The sequence below is a fragment of the Cynara cardunculus genome (genome assembly GCF_001531365.2).
Source record: "Cynara cardunculus var. scolymus isolate 2C chromosome LG 2, CcrdV1, whole genome shotgun sequence".
Taxonomy (NCBI): domain Eukaryota; kingdom Viridiplantae; phylum Streptophyta; class Magnoliopsida; order Asterales; family Asteraceae; genus Cynara; species Cynara cardunculus.
The window spans coordinates 13,912,672-13,929,976 of NC_037529.1; the positions used below are offsets into that span (position 1 = coordinate 13,912,672).

General features: G+C 32.4%; 1 protein-coding gene across 1 annotated transcript; it reads left to right on the top strand.

Moving 5' to 3' along the window:
• The first annotated feature begins 13,680 nt into the window (after positions 1–13,680).
• LOC112508226 (aldehyde oxidase GLOX1-like) lies at positions 13,681–15,768 on the top strand. Its single transcript, XM_025113018.1, has 3 exons — positions 13,681–14,097; positions 14,303–14,469; positions 14,574–15,768. Exons 1-3 carry the CDS (start codon positions 13,681–13,683, stop codon positions 15,766–15,768), a joined length of 1,779 nt encoding a protein of 592 aa, XP_024968786.1.
• The last annotated feature ends 1,537 nt before the right edge of the window (positions 15,769–17,305 follow it).

Genomic DNA, 17,305 nt, shown 5'->3' on the forward strand with positions numbered 1-17,305 from the left:
TGATATTAGTTGTTTCAACTTTATATTATGTACAAGTTGTTCGTAATTTGAAGGAGTCGACCATTGTTTGTAGTTGCAATCACATCGGTCGACATGATTATTATCCAGACATGTTTTTAAAGTATTGCTAAACGCCGGTGTTAAATCTATACCTGAAAAATACATTTTGAGAAGATGGAGACACGACCTTATGTCGATTGAACTTCAAAACAGTCGTTTAAGAATATGTGACGTAGGCGAGGATCAACGTAGAATAATATATGATACATATGACGTTATCGATGATGTGTTGGACATATTAAGAGATGACAAAGAAAAACTAGAATCATTTGTGGCTACAATTAAAGAATTGATGGATGATTTAGCCAAATCTCGTACATATGAGCCTTCGATGAAATGTAAAGAGAGTGGAATAGAATAAATCCTTGGTTTTTCAACACCCGATAACATTGAGATACATCCCGCTACCGGTATAAGGAACAAAGATTGTGGTACGTCCAAAAGATTGATAGGTGCAACCGAGAAAGCAGTAGTGAAGAGTAGCCTGCCTAAGAGGATGTGTAGTGGATGCAAGTTGTTGTCTAATCATGATATCCGTAATTGTCCAGCAAAGAAAAAGTAGGACTATTTTGTTTTTGATGATTTCGAGCCATTTGTTTTCATATAAATACAATTTTTATTTTTTATCAAGTTATCGATCGAATTGAATTCGTAGTTGTTGTCTTTTTTGTGTTGAGTATTATTTTTAATGTTAGTTATTATAATTGGTTAGTTGGTTTTGTATTGCCATTTTTTTTTCCTAAACAGACTGATTGGTTTAACCAGTTTGACTATTTTATATGATGCATGATTTATGTTTTGTAGTCGTGATTCACTCTGACACGATATGATACATATTACAAACCTCCTAGTACATACACGATATGAAATGAGAATACACATCAACTACACAAAACCATATCTGTATACATCAAAAAAATTCGAAATATCCGTTTGATATAAGTTAATACCAGACCATTTGTCTAAGAAACAAAATACCAGACTAACATATCCGTTAATGTATTTGTTTCAAACTACAAACAAAAAGAACACCTATTTACTAGATATGATATTAAATACTACTTCGCATCAGTTCCTAAATGCTTACGAGCCTCGCTTCCCTGTTGGCCTCTGCGTATTTAAGCAAACGTGTTTTCTCTTTCACATCCAACGAGCTAAACCTTCCACAGTTTGTTATCACAAACAATCGTCTAATGTTGATCTCTGAAAGCAACAGTTTCGATGTGTATTTTCTTCTCAATAATTGCAGTTGTTTGACTTGGTTTCGCCTACTACTAATCAATGATAAATATCTATATATATTATAGATATTATTAACCTTTTTTTAACGACGAGATCTATTATCGATTTTTGCATGTCCTCAGAAATTTAAAGTAGGGTCAAATTCTCCCAATTTATGGCCTACCATACATCTCTTATATAAATAGGTAAATGTTCCTTTCCATTATGGATAGCAATAGTATGGCCGACCATTGTGGGAATTAGAATTAATTCCGGTTTATCTACTTCTATCCATGTGGGGAGGAAAGAAACGTCTGTATTCAGCCACAAAATTTATTTTGTACACTGCGGGAGGTTCCATTTTGTTGGTCCGTCCATATCAAGTCCTGATTTCCATCTGTAAGGCAATTCTCCCATGTAGCACTCCATATGACGCATCAAGAAAACACCACAGTCATGGGAATTCTGTTTAGTAGACCATTTCAACGCAATCTTCACTGGATATAAACCAACAAAATCCTCATATAATGCATGGCCTACTTTCTTAAGATGTTGTATCATCAAAAAGTGCTGCAAGAACCAGTTAAAAGTGAGACTCAAACCATTAAATAAATAAATATACCATGAATGAATTAAAATATAGTTTGTTTGACGTTTCTCACCAAAAGATCTGGTATTTCCTCATATTTGTTCGGTGATTCAAGATCTTGTTTCAGGTTGTCTATAACCAATATGGATGGACGTTTAAAGTTGAACACCACTACAAGAAGTGCATGTCTCTAACGATTGGAAAGAATAACTGCCATGGATAGTTGGATATTAAATGTAATATCTAAAAAACACATAATAATCTTAGTTATTGATTATTAACTCACCAAGTCAATCGATTTGAAGGTAAACATGTTTGCATCACCAACTGCTGCTGATAGATTGTCAACAAACATCTCCAGCTTTACATCCTCGGTTATGTTTGAATCAAGCATTATATTAATTGTGGAGGATATTATCATCTTCATTATATTAATTTAAAGAAAATACATGAAACAGTTTCATTAAAATTTCATAACGATATATGAAACAATTTCATAATCATATATGAAACAACTTCATCTAGAAAAGTATTATATTAAGCAATTCATAATATTAAACAATTTTATGAAACAAAATCATTAAATAAAACAATGAAATCAACGGATAAAGATGATTTGCACGGTTTGTACAAATATGGGTGGTTTGCATTTGATCACTCCTATATATATATATATATATATATATATATATATATGGGAGCGTTCAAATAAAAATCACTCAATTTGTAAAAACCGTGAAAACATCATTCAATCAATCATAATTTTTTATTTTATTCATTTTTTTGTAATTATGAAAGGTTGATTAACCATTTTTATTATGTAGGGTGTTAATTATGGATATTATCATATTCATTATTTTAATTTTAGAGAAATACATGAAACAGTTTCATTAAAATTTCATTAAAATTTCATTAAATATTATATGAAACAATTTCATAACCATATATGAAACAAATTCATCGAAAAAAGTATTATATTAAACAATTTCACAAGATTAAACAATTTCATAAAAAAATTTCATAAGATTAAACAATAAAATCGACGTATGAGGGTGGTTTATACGGTTTTTACAAATGAGGGGTGGTTTTCATTTGAACGCTTCTCTCTCTCTCTCTCTCTCTCTCTATATATATATATATATATATATATTGCCTCAGGGGTCATTCAAAGGAGAACTAATTAGTTTGTGGTAACTGTGAGATCCAATCTCAACCACAAATCAACGGATAAATTAGAAAATTAATAATTATGGTAGTTTGAGTTAAAATTATAATTAGAGGACATTTTAGGTATTTTTAAAAAACTACTCTCTCATCTCTCATCTCTCCAATCTCCGGCATCCGGTGAACAAAAATCCGGCAAGGTACCAAGTAATCACAAAGATACACAATGTGATACCCATTGTGATATAATGTGGTACCCATTGTGCTATACTGTGATACCATTGGGGTACCACTATGTACCACAGAAAAGGAGTGGGACATTTTCGGAGATACATCTCCGACGAGATCTGGTTTACATCTCCGGCGAGAGATCGTTCTTAAAACCCCTTCCCATCTGTATTTTACCCCCACTCCTATCGCTCTGTATTTCTTTATCTTCTCACTGCAAATCAGTTTTTCGACGACTATTTCAACTTTTCCGGTGATCACTTGTTGAAAGAAACATAAAGGCCTACAATGGAGACTCCACTATCATCAAGAAGAATCACAAGATCACAAGCTATGATGGCTCTGGCTGCAGAAAACACCATACCCATGTCGTCAAGTGAGTTCTCGATCGTTTGGTAATCTCTTTTTGAATAATTTATCAAATGGATTTCATTTTTCATTTGAAAATCGGTTGTGTTTTAGGAGAGAATGGAGAATCTATGAAGTTTGCTCCGAAATCAAGACAAAAAACCAACAGTGGAAAACATCAAGAACGAGAAAAGTCTTCTCTTTCACGATGAAGGAGAAGAGTAGGGTTTTATGATTATAAACAATATCAATTTACCCTTTATGTTATTATAACATTAATTATTTAAAATGATTGACTCACATTGGATCTCACAGTTACCACAAACTAATCAGTTCTCATTTTGATTAGGCCCCTATTGCCTCATAAAGTAGATTTGAAAAAAATCTTAAAAACAAGCTTAAATACATAAAATACTATCTTTTGATGCACAAAATCTTAATGTCTTAGTTACAAGTTAATCAACAAGATGTACAACCTCATAATGCATTGTTTTTTATGGGCTTATGCTTCCAAATTCCAATGCACGTTTTAGACTATTCGGTTTCCAATATTACTTTAATTTAAAACCGGTTCTAAGCCCTCATAGTCTTCCACTTTTTCCTTTTCCCCAAGCGGCATTCGGTTGTTGCCCCATTTTGATAAACCTTGAACTTTCCCGTTCATCTAAACACGTTATTGCGCACAAACACAATTCTTCAAAATGTTGTCGATTTTTGCTCCAGAAGAACACGTTTATGCATAAACTTCATGGGATATCATCACTTACCCCTCTTCAGATTTCGAATTCTTCATCTCATTTTACTTCACCAAGTAATCACATTTTTTTTCCATATCTTCTTACTGTTCTTCAATCCCATGAATCAATAACTTCTAAAAGGCCACTGTGGGTTTTCTTTTTGTCTAGGGATGACAAAAAAAACCGAAACCGATGATGAAAATCGAAAATCGAAACTTTCAGGCCGGGTTTGAGGACATCTTATCGGGGACGGGGCAGGGATCGGGGAAAAATTCGGGATTTTAACGGGGGCAGGGACGGTGATCACCTCACTGACCCGATATGTGTATATATATTAATTTTAATTTATATACATACATACATACATATAATATCATTAAAAGAAAATAGTAACATTAAAATTAAAAAGACTTTTATCCACTTTACCTCAACAACTTAAATGATGAATTAAAAAATATCTATGATATATCTTCTCTATAAAGAACCAGAAATACCTTGTTTACGTATCATTGGGAATTGCATTAACATAAATATGGCAATAAGAAGCGGCAATACAAAAGTGTGTAAACTATAAAAACGAGTCAAAAGCTCACGAAAAAGTCTAGTATATTTGTCTAATCGTGATTTTATTTGTATGATGTTTGAATTTTGTTTAGTTTTATATTGTAATCTAATACATTATTTGTAATTTATTCGATTATGTTTGAGACATTTAAACTTACATCTTTTTAAAAATTGTAATATACTTTTCTTTGTGTATATTAACATATTGTAAAAAAATTTAGATCGGTTTCGAGTTTTGGGTTCGGGTTCGGTTATAACCAATGGTGAATGGGAAAAAGAGGATTTTTACCGTTAACGGGTTCCCCAACGGGGATCGAGGAAACCGCGGGGACCCGATGGGGATCCCCGATAAGATCCTGGACAGGGATCGGGGCGGTTACAGGGACGGTTTTAGTTATCGGTTTCGGGGACGAGGATACCAATAACCGGCCCGTTGCCATTCCTATTTTTGTCTAACTTAATTGGTTTTTGGGTTTTAGCAAATTTGACATCTTAAGATATGGCTTTGGCATATTTTTGAGTAGTTTTAGATAACTTTAGATGATATTCTGAATGTTATCTTTCACGATTCAATGTTTTTTAAGGAATAACATTTGGCATCGTGCTTACAGTTTACTCTTCCATGTTTAATTGTGTTTTTGATTGATTTATGTTTTCCCTCTCTCTTTGAAAATATTTTTTTCGTCAGTGGCTTTTAATTTTGTCTTTTCATGTTTGTGTTTTTCTTCAATTCCATCTTTCTAACACTATAGCTTGTCCATATTCCTTGATGCTTATCACCTATTTTATAGATTTCAGTTCCTTATTTTGTTTTTTTTTTTCATGTGGATACAGGAAAGGTGACTACAATCGATACCTTGTTGAGTTCAAGACGGACCAGGAAAGGAAGGATGATGTTGAACAGTCATTGAAGGGATACTAAGCATGTTTTATTATATCTCCATAGCAGTATATATATGCAGTTTTACACTTATATCTGATTTATTTTCGTGTATAAGCTATTAACATTCTTTATTGCACTCAATTTCTCAGTTTTACTAGGTAAGCTCATACCGGGTGTCCTTTGCATTAGTACACCAGGGTTACCAAAAGTTGCTTGTATTTTGCTATTGACATTTACCATGTGAAAAAATGACAGGTTCTATGGTTTTGCATCAAAGCTTAGGTGGATCTAACTATTGAGGTTTATTCATGGATCTTTTAACTTAATTACACAAAAAAAAAGTAATGAACTTTGCTATATTCAATGCCCTTGACAAGACAAGACATACTTAGTTACAAGAATGATTTGCAAGATACAAGATATGGTAGAACAAACTTGATAAAGTTGTATAATGAACGTTGTACCTTAACTTTCGTAAAGGGTGGCCCGTGACCTTACTTGTAATATCTTGTGTGTTTGTTGCAGCAAAAAGAATACTACCATTGGCTGTCTAAGAGCATCAAAGCAACTTAAACATTGAGGTATGAAGTGTCTTATTTGTTTACTACGGCTACCAACCGACATCGATAAATTTGGTTTTTTTGTCACTTGTTTTGTTTCAAATGACAACCCTGTAAAACAGAGTATGAGTATGAAGATGATGAATTTTGGTGCATTATCTTTTGGTTATCTTTGATAAACCATCTGAAATTGAAGTAGTATTGCAGGTCCAAGAATAGGCCTACCCTGTTGCATCAAATATCTCATCAATCTCACTTTGCCTACCATTACCATTACCATTACCATTACCATTACCATTACCATTACCATTACCATTACCATTATATTTGTATATAAGAAATTGTATGATTTATTTACTGTTATAGCCATCACTTTGTATATAAAAATTTGTATGATTTGTTTATTATTTAAGAAAATAAATAGCCTTCAAATCCCACTTCCTTCTTCTGCAACTGTGAAATTCTAATTTATGTATTTCTTTTCAAGTGCAAATGCATCCAGTTTTTTAGACCAATCTAGTCTTCAATGTAAAGCTTGGTCTATGAAGAAGGTGTTCTTCATTATAGAATCCAAAATGTAGCCATGGATGTAAGTTGAGCATCCTCTCGTGTTATGGATTGTGATAGAGTCAATATGGTTTTGTTCTAAGTTGGGTTGTGGGTAAATCTTCTTTTATGCTTATCATTATTTCTATGTAATTGTTCTTATTTAAACAGCTTATGATTGATGAAATTTTATAATTTTCATTCTCTCCAATTTATTGTCTATGTAACATAATTAAATTATATTGGATCGATGTTGTAATTAGATTATAGTTTGTTTTATTCGATTTGCACTATAATTTTTTTTTTTTGATGTTGTAATTGGAACCATAGCTTTTATTTATTGAAAAATATTAAGTTGTAAAGACTTATTGCAAATCATATCTTCATAATGTCTTGAAGTCTACTTTACATTCATCACTCCCACCACATTGCGCGGATACACGACTAGTGCATATATATATATATATATATATATATAGGGTATATTTCTTTTACAACCTTGTGCATTTGTACAACCTTTGCAACCCAAGTAATTGAGATATTTATATAAATGATTGGAGTTCATTTATTATGATTTTAATATTTATGGAATATGAATATAGTTTATTAATTATGATTAATAGTTTATATTAGGAAACAATTAATTGATTAAAAATTGAATGGTTGAGATGAGGGTTGTATAAGGTGTAGGAATGGCAAAGGGTGTAGAATAACATCCCTATATATATATATATATATATATATATATATATATATACACACACACATACGTATATAGAGGGGTTTTCTTTTAAGAACCGCGCAATTATGAGATCTGTGAGATTTAATATAAACCACAAATCTAAATTAGGAGGCTAATAATTTTGGTAAATTTTAATTAAAAAATTGAAGTAAAGATTACTATGGATATTTTATAAGTATTCTTTTTCCTCTCCTCTTTCTCTATTCTCTCATTAATAAAATAATTTTTTAAAAAATAAAAATAAACTTAATAAGTAACCTAACACATTGTGAACACCAGATAACTTAACAAGTATCACCATGAAATCTATTATGATCACAAGTGAACACAATATGCGCACAAAAACACCCAAAATAAAAAACCAAAAAACTACAGGTCACTAAAAACATTTTGTAAGGATTTGGATACGCATTGTGAAGAAAATCAATAATCAAGTTTGAACATCCGTCAAACATCTCCGTGAACCTAAAAAAATAAAAAACCTATAGTATCATGATGTGAACCACTATCAAATATATTGTTTCAGTTAAATATTGTGACTACCAATTTTTTTACACACAGTGATCACCTATTTTTTACATACTGTGATCACCGATTTTTTTACACATTGTGATCATCTTGTGAACATAATGTGAGACAATGACACTAAGAACAAAAAATGAAGAAAAAAACATTAAAGATCTCAAAAAGTATTGTGTAAGATCTTTGGATACATATCGTGATCATTTGTTTAAGTATTGTATAAGGTCTTGGATACATATCGTGATCATTTGTTTTTCTACACATTATGATCACCTTGTGAACACGATGTTTACACAACTACACTAAAAACAAATAATCAAAAAAAACTAAAGATACCTAACATATTGTGTAAAGACTTGAATACACATTGTGGACGATTAATTAATGTTTTATTTTAGGAGTTATAGATTCCTCATTTTTGGAAATTATAGATTTTTTATTTATGAGAAAATAAATTAATTAGATGTATTTATGAGTTGACTAAATTACCTTTTTTATTTATTTAATAAATAATATAATTATTTCAAATTAGAGGTTTATAATGGATCTCACATACCTCACAAATTCTAGGGTTCTCATTTTTTTTTACCCGGATTTCCAACCCGCTATGCGAGTCGACTAATCTTAGGACGACCACATGTTTTACAGATAGCCTGAAGTCATCGCATTTGAACCGTCGTGGCCACATGCTACAACAAAATCGGGTTTATAGGACACTTTCAATTTCTAAGCGTCCTAATTGTAATAACCAAAAAACGAAAAAGGAAAAAAGAAAATAAATTAATTGTAATTTAATGACAGGAAACTCAATGGTCATGAAACCTACGACCATTAATTATGGTTTATCGTTTCATATTCCGTGAAACCGCCGATTACTAAGTATATATATGGGGAGGCCTTCAAGCATAGAGATGACAAATTCTCGGGGAAGGAAACTCGTATAAGAGAGGTGAAAGATGAGGATGATTTGGTGAAGCGCAACAAGTTTGATGCGTTTTTTTTGGAGAACATGAGGAACTTCGAGGAACGGTTTGGAGTTATGACCTGTATGGTGAGTTACACGTGATTTATTTTTAAAATGATTGCATGCCTTATTTTTTATATGTTATATATGCGTGAAAAGTTCGATATTTTTAAAATATGTGTTTTGAGTATTTGTATGTCAATGTGGATGTACTACAATATGATTTTGTAAAGACGAGCATGCTTTGTGAGCTTGTCTATGCCGTAACTACGGACATGCTGTGTGAGTTCGCCAGATAATGCTGTGTGAGGCAGACATCTCCCATGACGCGGTTGCTTTGTGATGTAGACACACACTATATATATTTATTTTGTGAAAAGTATTATTCTCATCAAGGCATGCTAAATTTATAAAGCTTCGTGAAAATTGTTTCTTCTAAAAGTTGTTGTTCATGCAGGAAAACAGTGGATTCACTGGGCCTAAGGCTCACCCAATACTCTTTTAAAACTTTTTCACCAAAGCGGCTATTAGACTGGAAAGAAAAGTTGGATAAAGAGAGAAATAAAGATTAGCATCAAAGAATGACATGTGCAGATCAAGGCATTGTTATATCGAGCAAAATATGTTCGTCAAGATTGTAAGTTTAGATAGTGATATAAATTGTAAGATTAAAAATTTTATTTTCGCTGCAATGTAAGTGTTTGATCTTGGGACACTAGTTTTGATATATTTAAGTATTCGACATTTTGGGATGTTACACTAATAGACCTCTTTATAGAACTTCGTTTGTATGACCAAAAAAATAAAGTGTCATATCTAAAGGCGTTGTAATAAGTTTATATGACGTTTTTTAACGTCGTTATAAATGTTTAGGACATTTTTAATATAAAGTGTCCCATTAGCAACTTTATAGGACACTATTTGAAAAAATGTCTTATAAAAACAAGTGTCCCATTAAAAATTGAGTTTATATGAACACTTTATAAAAAATGTCCTATAAAGTTGCTAATGCGACACTTTATATTAAAAATGTCCTAAAAAACTTGTTAAGACGTCAAAAAGCGTCATATAAACTTATTACAACACCTTTAGATATGGCGCTTTTTACTTTTGTCCTATAAATTAAGTTCTATAAAACGATCTATTGGGACGTTTAGAGAATGAGGGTATCCTATAAACCCAATTTTGTTGTAGTGACAAGGGGATTTTTATTACTCATTGGATTTGAACTTGAGACCTCCATGTACTTTTTAACCTTTGGAGTCAAGCTCAAATCAATCAAACACCACCCTTTATGATTAGGATTCTCATTTTTATATATAATACAAATCAAATCAACCCTTGTAAAGGTTGCAACAGTTGCAATTTTTTTTATTTCAATGTCATTCATTTATCTTACCTTTTTTTAAGGATTTTATTTTTTATTTAATTAATTACTAAAAAGGTTGATATGTCTTTTTAATTTTTTCCATTTCTTAATTAAAGGGACAATTATTCCTATTTTAGTGGACGGTTTCATTGATTTTAATTTGTTAAATTATTTTACTTAGGAAATTATCTTCGGTTCAAATAACATTGCATTTTCGTTGTATATGTTCCATATGAATCATACCTTCATATAAATGCATTTCAAATTTCATATCACATGAATCTTGATTTCTTATGAGTTCATACCACTGGAATCCTAATTTCATACCACATGAATCCTAATTTCATACCACATAAATTTGTATCACTGAAGAATGCATTTCAAGTTTCACGGAATACCAATTTCTCTTGATTATTTAAAAACACAGAATACCAATTTCATATGAATATCACGTTAAAAAGTTTGTTGCTGTCTCTACACCCAAAATGCATATGCATATCACCTCCGTAGTTATAACACTTTTGGTTCAAATACCCTTTTCTAGTTATCTTATACATTTCATATGAATCATATATTCATATATGAAAACAAAGGTATTTTCATCGCATGCATCTAAATTTTATATAAAATAACTCGGAATTTTGGTAACTATGTCCCTGAAATTTCTCTACATTATATTTTCCTCTCAACAAGCGTCTTATGCATTTTTTATTCTATCCTCCATTTTGTGTTCAATAATCAAAATGCTCCAATTTCTTTCCCAGTCGTTGATCATTTGGATGTGTAGTTTAGATTGGTTGCAACTTTTACAAGGGTTGCATTTGATGTCCCCTACACACACATATGTGTGTGTGTATTTTAAATAAACCGTAAACTGGTTGAAAATCTCGATTATAAGTTGTAAATTATTCATGTATATATATACGTGTGTGTGTGTGTTTTTTAAATAAACTGCAAACTGGTTGCAAAACTTGATTATAAGTTGTAAATCGATTCACGTACAGATTATAATTAAGATTCACATGTTCATATATATGAATACTTAACTGATCCTTAATCTCGATTATAAGTTTTTAATTGATTCACGTACAAATTATTATTAAGATTGACATGTAAATCTATGTTAGGATTCACATTACACTACATGAATTAATAATTATCACCATCTGATAATGGTTTGTTGGAAACCTTTGTGTTTGGTCACATTTCAAACGATCAATAAAAAATATCGATGTTCGTGTTCACATATGAGATAATGAAATTTAATTTGATCCGTAGATTATAAAATTGTAAATGATTTCAAGGTGGAAAATTTGATAAAAAAAAATCGATAATTATCAATATTAAAATGTGTTATAGAGAAAAAAAAAGAGATAAATTAGAATATATGAATTTTTTCCATGGTTGTCTTAATTAGTGAAAAAAAAGACTTGGAAATCAAAATTTTAAATTAGTGGTTGAGATTACTTCTGTCATTTTGAATGTTTTCAAGTTTATCATTTGGACCTAACACGATATGTATGTGTGTATAGTGTTGGGTTCCCGTGAGAATAAAAGTTATGGTGCAAAGGGTAAGAAATGATTTACACTATTGGATCAATTCCAATTGAAGATCAACACTCATGCGTTGCACTGAGATGAACCGGATCCAATCTTGTGATAAGTGCAATTCATAGGTAGGAGTGAATTTAAAAAGTAATCAAGGGTCGGAATCCCTTCTTACAATTATCACTTTAACTTATATTCTCACATGATCATTTGTTTATATACACACATACATATAGGGGAGGGTTCAAATGAGAAACCTAAAAAAAAGATCTCAACCATTATATGAGATTTTTTAATTGCCAAAATCAGACAGAAAAATGTCAATATACGCAAAAGTGTGACTAATTTAAATAACCTAAGAAACGTGAGGAGCATTTTAAAACATTTGTGTAATTAATCAATAATCCCATCCACTAAATCACTAATCCATACTTTTTTTTCAAAAAAAAAATTACTCAGAGGCCGTTTACTAAACGTTTACCCGATAAGTATTTATCGGGTAATTTTCGTCACCGGATAAACATGGCAAGGACCAAGAATCTTACCCGGTAAGAGCAATGATAAGGATGGAGAGTCTTACCCGGTAAGTGGGGGTGACGACTCTTACCCGAGTAAGCGCTTACCAGGTAAATTGTTGTATAGGATACGTTTTGATGTACTACAATCTTACTCAATAAAATAAATTATAGTATTGACTCCTAACGTTAAACACTTACCAGGTCAGCATTTAAATAAAAATTTGATTATCCATTTTCTTTTAAATTTAATTATCTAAAACATATATAATCAATAATTTATTTAAATAAATTATACCAGAAAAATGAAAATTTAATTTATTATAATCTAAAATCCATGATAATATGGATTTATTAAGATTAATTCACATAAATTTTAAGTTGATATCAACTATAAGTTATAGATTTATTTAAATATAAATTATAATTAAGATTCACCAATTTCATCAACACCATCATACAATATCCAAATCCGCAATTACTCAAAAAAAAAAAGTTACAAATGCTCTTAGTAAAATATAAAAAAACTACATTCACGTCCATTCATGTCCCTTCCTTTTCCAATCGATTACTTGAAGACATACTTTATATTTATACCTCATTCTAACTCACATACGATCTCATTTCTTACGTCTTCGCCACTCACATGCCTCCTACAGAAGGGACCAATAGTTTTTTTAACTGGGGTGTCCGGACTTAACGAGACATGGAAAAAATAAAATTTTAATATATATATATATATATATATATATAATGTGTTATAATAATTGATGGTACAAAAGTTTAATAAAATAAAATAGCGACGAGTTTTATGTTGTTATATAGCAAACCTACGTAATTTTTCAAGAATGGGTTTTTAAGTTTGATTCAGACGAAGTGACATCGTCACCGGACAAAAGGCCATACGATGGGTGAACATGTGTTAGTAAATCTAAATTGTGCGGAGGAATATGCAGCAGAGTCCGAGTCATGTGGTGAAAACTGATGGTGTCCAGAAGCATTTAGCAATTAGAACCCATATTCATAGGAACAAACCACAGATCTTGAGGTCTTTCTTCAACTATAAAAATGATGACACTGATGTGAAACATGAAATCGTAAAAGCAATCGACTTGCTCCTATGGCTTCTGTACGCCAAACATTCCTCCTTTTCCTCCTCTCTTCATTGCTTGCATCTTCTGTCTATGCCGGCCCAGATGATGCAGCTGCTCCCGGTGATGATGCAGCTGCTCCCGGCGATGGTGCCAACCCGCAGCCTATGGATGGTGGGTCTGATTACACAATGCCCCCAATTGAGACTGAATTCTTGGGTGAGTGGGCAATCGATAATCCTAATGCCGGTGTGGCTGCCATGCAACTGCAGTTGATGCCTAACGATAAAGTCATCTGGTACGATACCACATCGCTTGGGCCTTCAGGTATAAAAATGCAACCAGAGGGAAACTGCCCAATAAACCCAGATGCAAATAACCAGCCTGATTGTTTTGCTCATGCCATCGCCTACGACTGGAAAACCGCACAAGTCCGAACACTTACGGTACGTGTTTGTTGAACTTTTATCCTTAATTTTAAGTCTATTCGATTATGACCCATATATATATATATATACATATATATATGTGTATGTATATATATATATATATATATAAGTAGAAGTTGGTTAAATTCATGGTATTGGTTAATTAAACAATGCATGCATGCATGAAATTGAGATAGCTAATCCATTTTTCTGTTTCCTGTAGTTGCAAGGTGATGCATGGTGCTCTTCGGGAAACTTGTGGCCCAATGGTAACTTAGTTGCTACTGGTGGTACCTTCACTGGTAATAAAGCTGTTCGAATGTTCCCTAACAACGATGATCCGAATTCAGATTTTGACACCAGACTCAATGTTCTTGCTGATGGTAGATGGTATGGTGAAACAGTTTTCGGTTAATCAATTAACATCACAATTAATGCAACTAATTAATTTACTCATGAATACATGTATGACTGATTAGAATTTAAATCCACAGGTACTCCGCTAACCAGATTTTGCCAGACGGCAGCGCGGTGGTGATGGGAGGTCGGGACTCTTACAGCTACGAGATCGTGCCACCATCGCTTGAATTCACACCGAGGAGATTCGACATGCCTTTCCTCCAGCAAACAACAACACCGGCTTTGGGACCTGGCAGACCTGTGGAGAATAACCTTTATCCATTTGTGTTCCTCCTTCCCGATGGTAACGTGTTCCTTTATGCCAACAACCGAGCTATCACCTTCGAACCAAATACGGGCAATGTGGTCGCTGAGCATCCGGAATGTCCAGGCGGTGGGGCTCGCAACTATCCCCCTTCTGGCATGGCTGCTCTTCTCCCATTGAAACTCACCCCAGATAACCAAGCAATGAATGTTGAGGTTGTAGTTTGTGGTGGTAACTTGCCTGATGCATATCAAGTGGTGGATGCAAGACATGTTACTGAAAAGGAGTTCATGCCTGCACTGCAAGACTGTTATAGAATCCATCCCCTAATGCCAGATGCAGCATGGGAGAAGGAGCAAGACATGCCATCACCAAGGACCATGGGAGACTTGTTGCATCTTCCCAATGCAAATCTTTTGATGCTTAATGGTGCCAGAAAGGGTACCTCTGGTTGGGAGGATTCCACAGATGCCAATTTTGTTCCTGCCTTATATACACCATTCAAACCTATGGGTGAGAGGTTTAAAGAATTGACTCCAACAAACATCGCCAGGATGTATCATTCTTGCTCAGCGTTGTTGCCCGACACCAAGATCTTGGTCGCTGGCAGCAACCCGCACCAATTCTACACGTTTGACGTCGAATTCCCAACCGAATTGAGGGTGGAAAAGTTCACTCCTCCTTACTTGGACCCTGCACTCGATGCAGAAAGACCCATAATTGACCCAGCTGGTTCCGATGTGGTTTTACAATACGGACAACCATTTAAGATTGCAGCTACTATGACATCAAACGAAGTGTTGGCTCTGGGTGAGAATATAATAACCATGGTGTACCCACCATTCACCACTCATGGTTTCTCTCAAAACCAGAGATTGATCATGCCGGCAATCACAGGGATTGAAAACAATGTGATCACGGCGGTTGCACCTGCAAACGGTATGATCGCTCCTCCTGGTTACTACATGTTGTTTGTAAGTCACTTGGGCGTGCCAAGCCAGGGCATTTGGGTCAACATCAACTAAGAGATCGCCATGGAACCTTTTCGCATTCGCATGGTGCTTCTGAATAATGAAAGGCCGGCAATGCGTCCTTGGTTTGGAATGAATAACCACTTTATGTTAATTTGTGGTGTTGTTTGAATTCATTTCATCTATGGATCATTGAATTGGTATTAATTAGTTTTAGAAATCGGTTAATTAGTTGTATATTGGATCCAGGTCCGTTCCTAATATTTTTTAGGTCCTGGGCGAGATGTAAGAATGGGCCCTTGATAAGTACGATATTTTTTTAATATATTGTTTTTATCATCATAATTAACATTAAATTCATATAAAACCGTTTTTCGATTATTCTAGACGCAAAATCAATCAATACTAATTTCTAAATTAATATTATCTACTAGAACATTTCTATGTAGTATCCGTAATTTGTTTCATCATCAAAAACATCCTATGATATACTTTTGGTTCATAGGATGACATAATTTGGGGTCACAAGGTCGATTATTCTGATTTCCGAGAGATACTATGTAAATCAATGTAAATAGGTTGGTTTTCGATGTCATCTCATGTTAATGTTTTTTAACATAATTTTAAATTTTTATATTATGTTTTCGAATTTGGGAAGATTAACACCATTTTTAACTTTTATATTACGTTTCGAATTTGGGAAGATTAACACCATTTTAAACTTTTATATTATGTTTTCGAATTTAGGAAGAAAATAAAGAAAGAAAAATAAAGTTTTTTATGTGTGTTTTTAATGAAGAGAGAGGAAGGAAAAGTAAATAAATAAAAATAAATTTTAATACAATTTTTTTTCCTTTCCTTTTCTTTTCATTTCCCTAAAAAAAAATCTCGAAAACAAAATATTTTTCCCTCTCTATTACTTTCCTCTCTTTCTTACATAAAAAAAGACTCAAAAACTTAGGGTTAGCGTTAAAACAAACTTTTTCGGAATCATCGATTATATAAATTAAAAAACTCATGTTGGTGATAGTTTGAGATCTTATTCTTCTTTTAGAGATAGAATATTACATAAGATTTATACACTCCATATTAGATAATAAAGAATATCTATGAAAAAACAATTATAGTTTTATTATTCTAAATATAAATATAAAATGTACCGTCTTATATGGTTGGTAATTTTTTTCGAAAGATGAAGGTTTTGTTAGCTAATAACAATAAAATCTATCATATTCTAATATAAAAATAGAATTCATGCGAAAATGGAACAATCAAAAGAGTCGATGGGAGATAAATTATGGATGATATATCAAAGTTTTCGAAGCAAGTAGTTTTAGACGTCGGTTTTAGATTAAAAAAACTTAKAACAAYATTAAATAATATTATATAATGAACGACMGATTAACCTCATTGTGTATTTTTTATCTCCAATATATTTGATTCATACATGTTTGGGTCTTTAGTAGTTAATATAGTACCAAAATCTTTTCTTGTTATATTAGATACTAATTTTTTTATGTGTCTTCTATTTACTAATTTTTTTGAACTACTATTATATATATTATAAAAATTTGGGCCCCTAATTTTTATG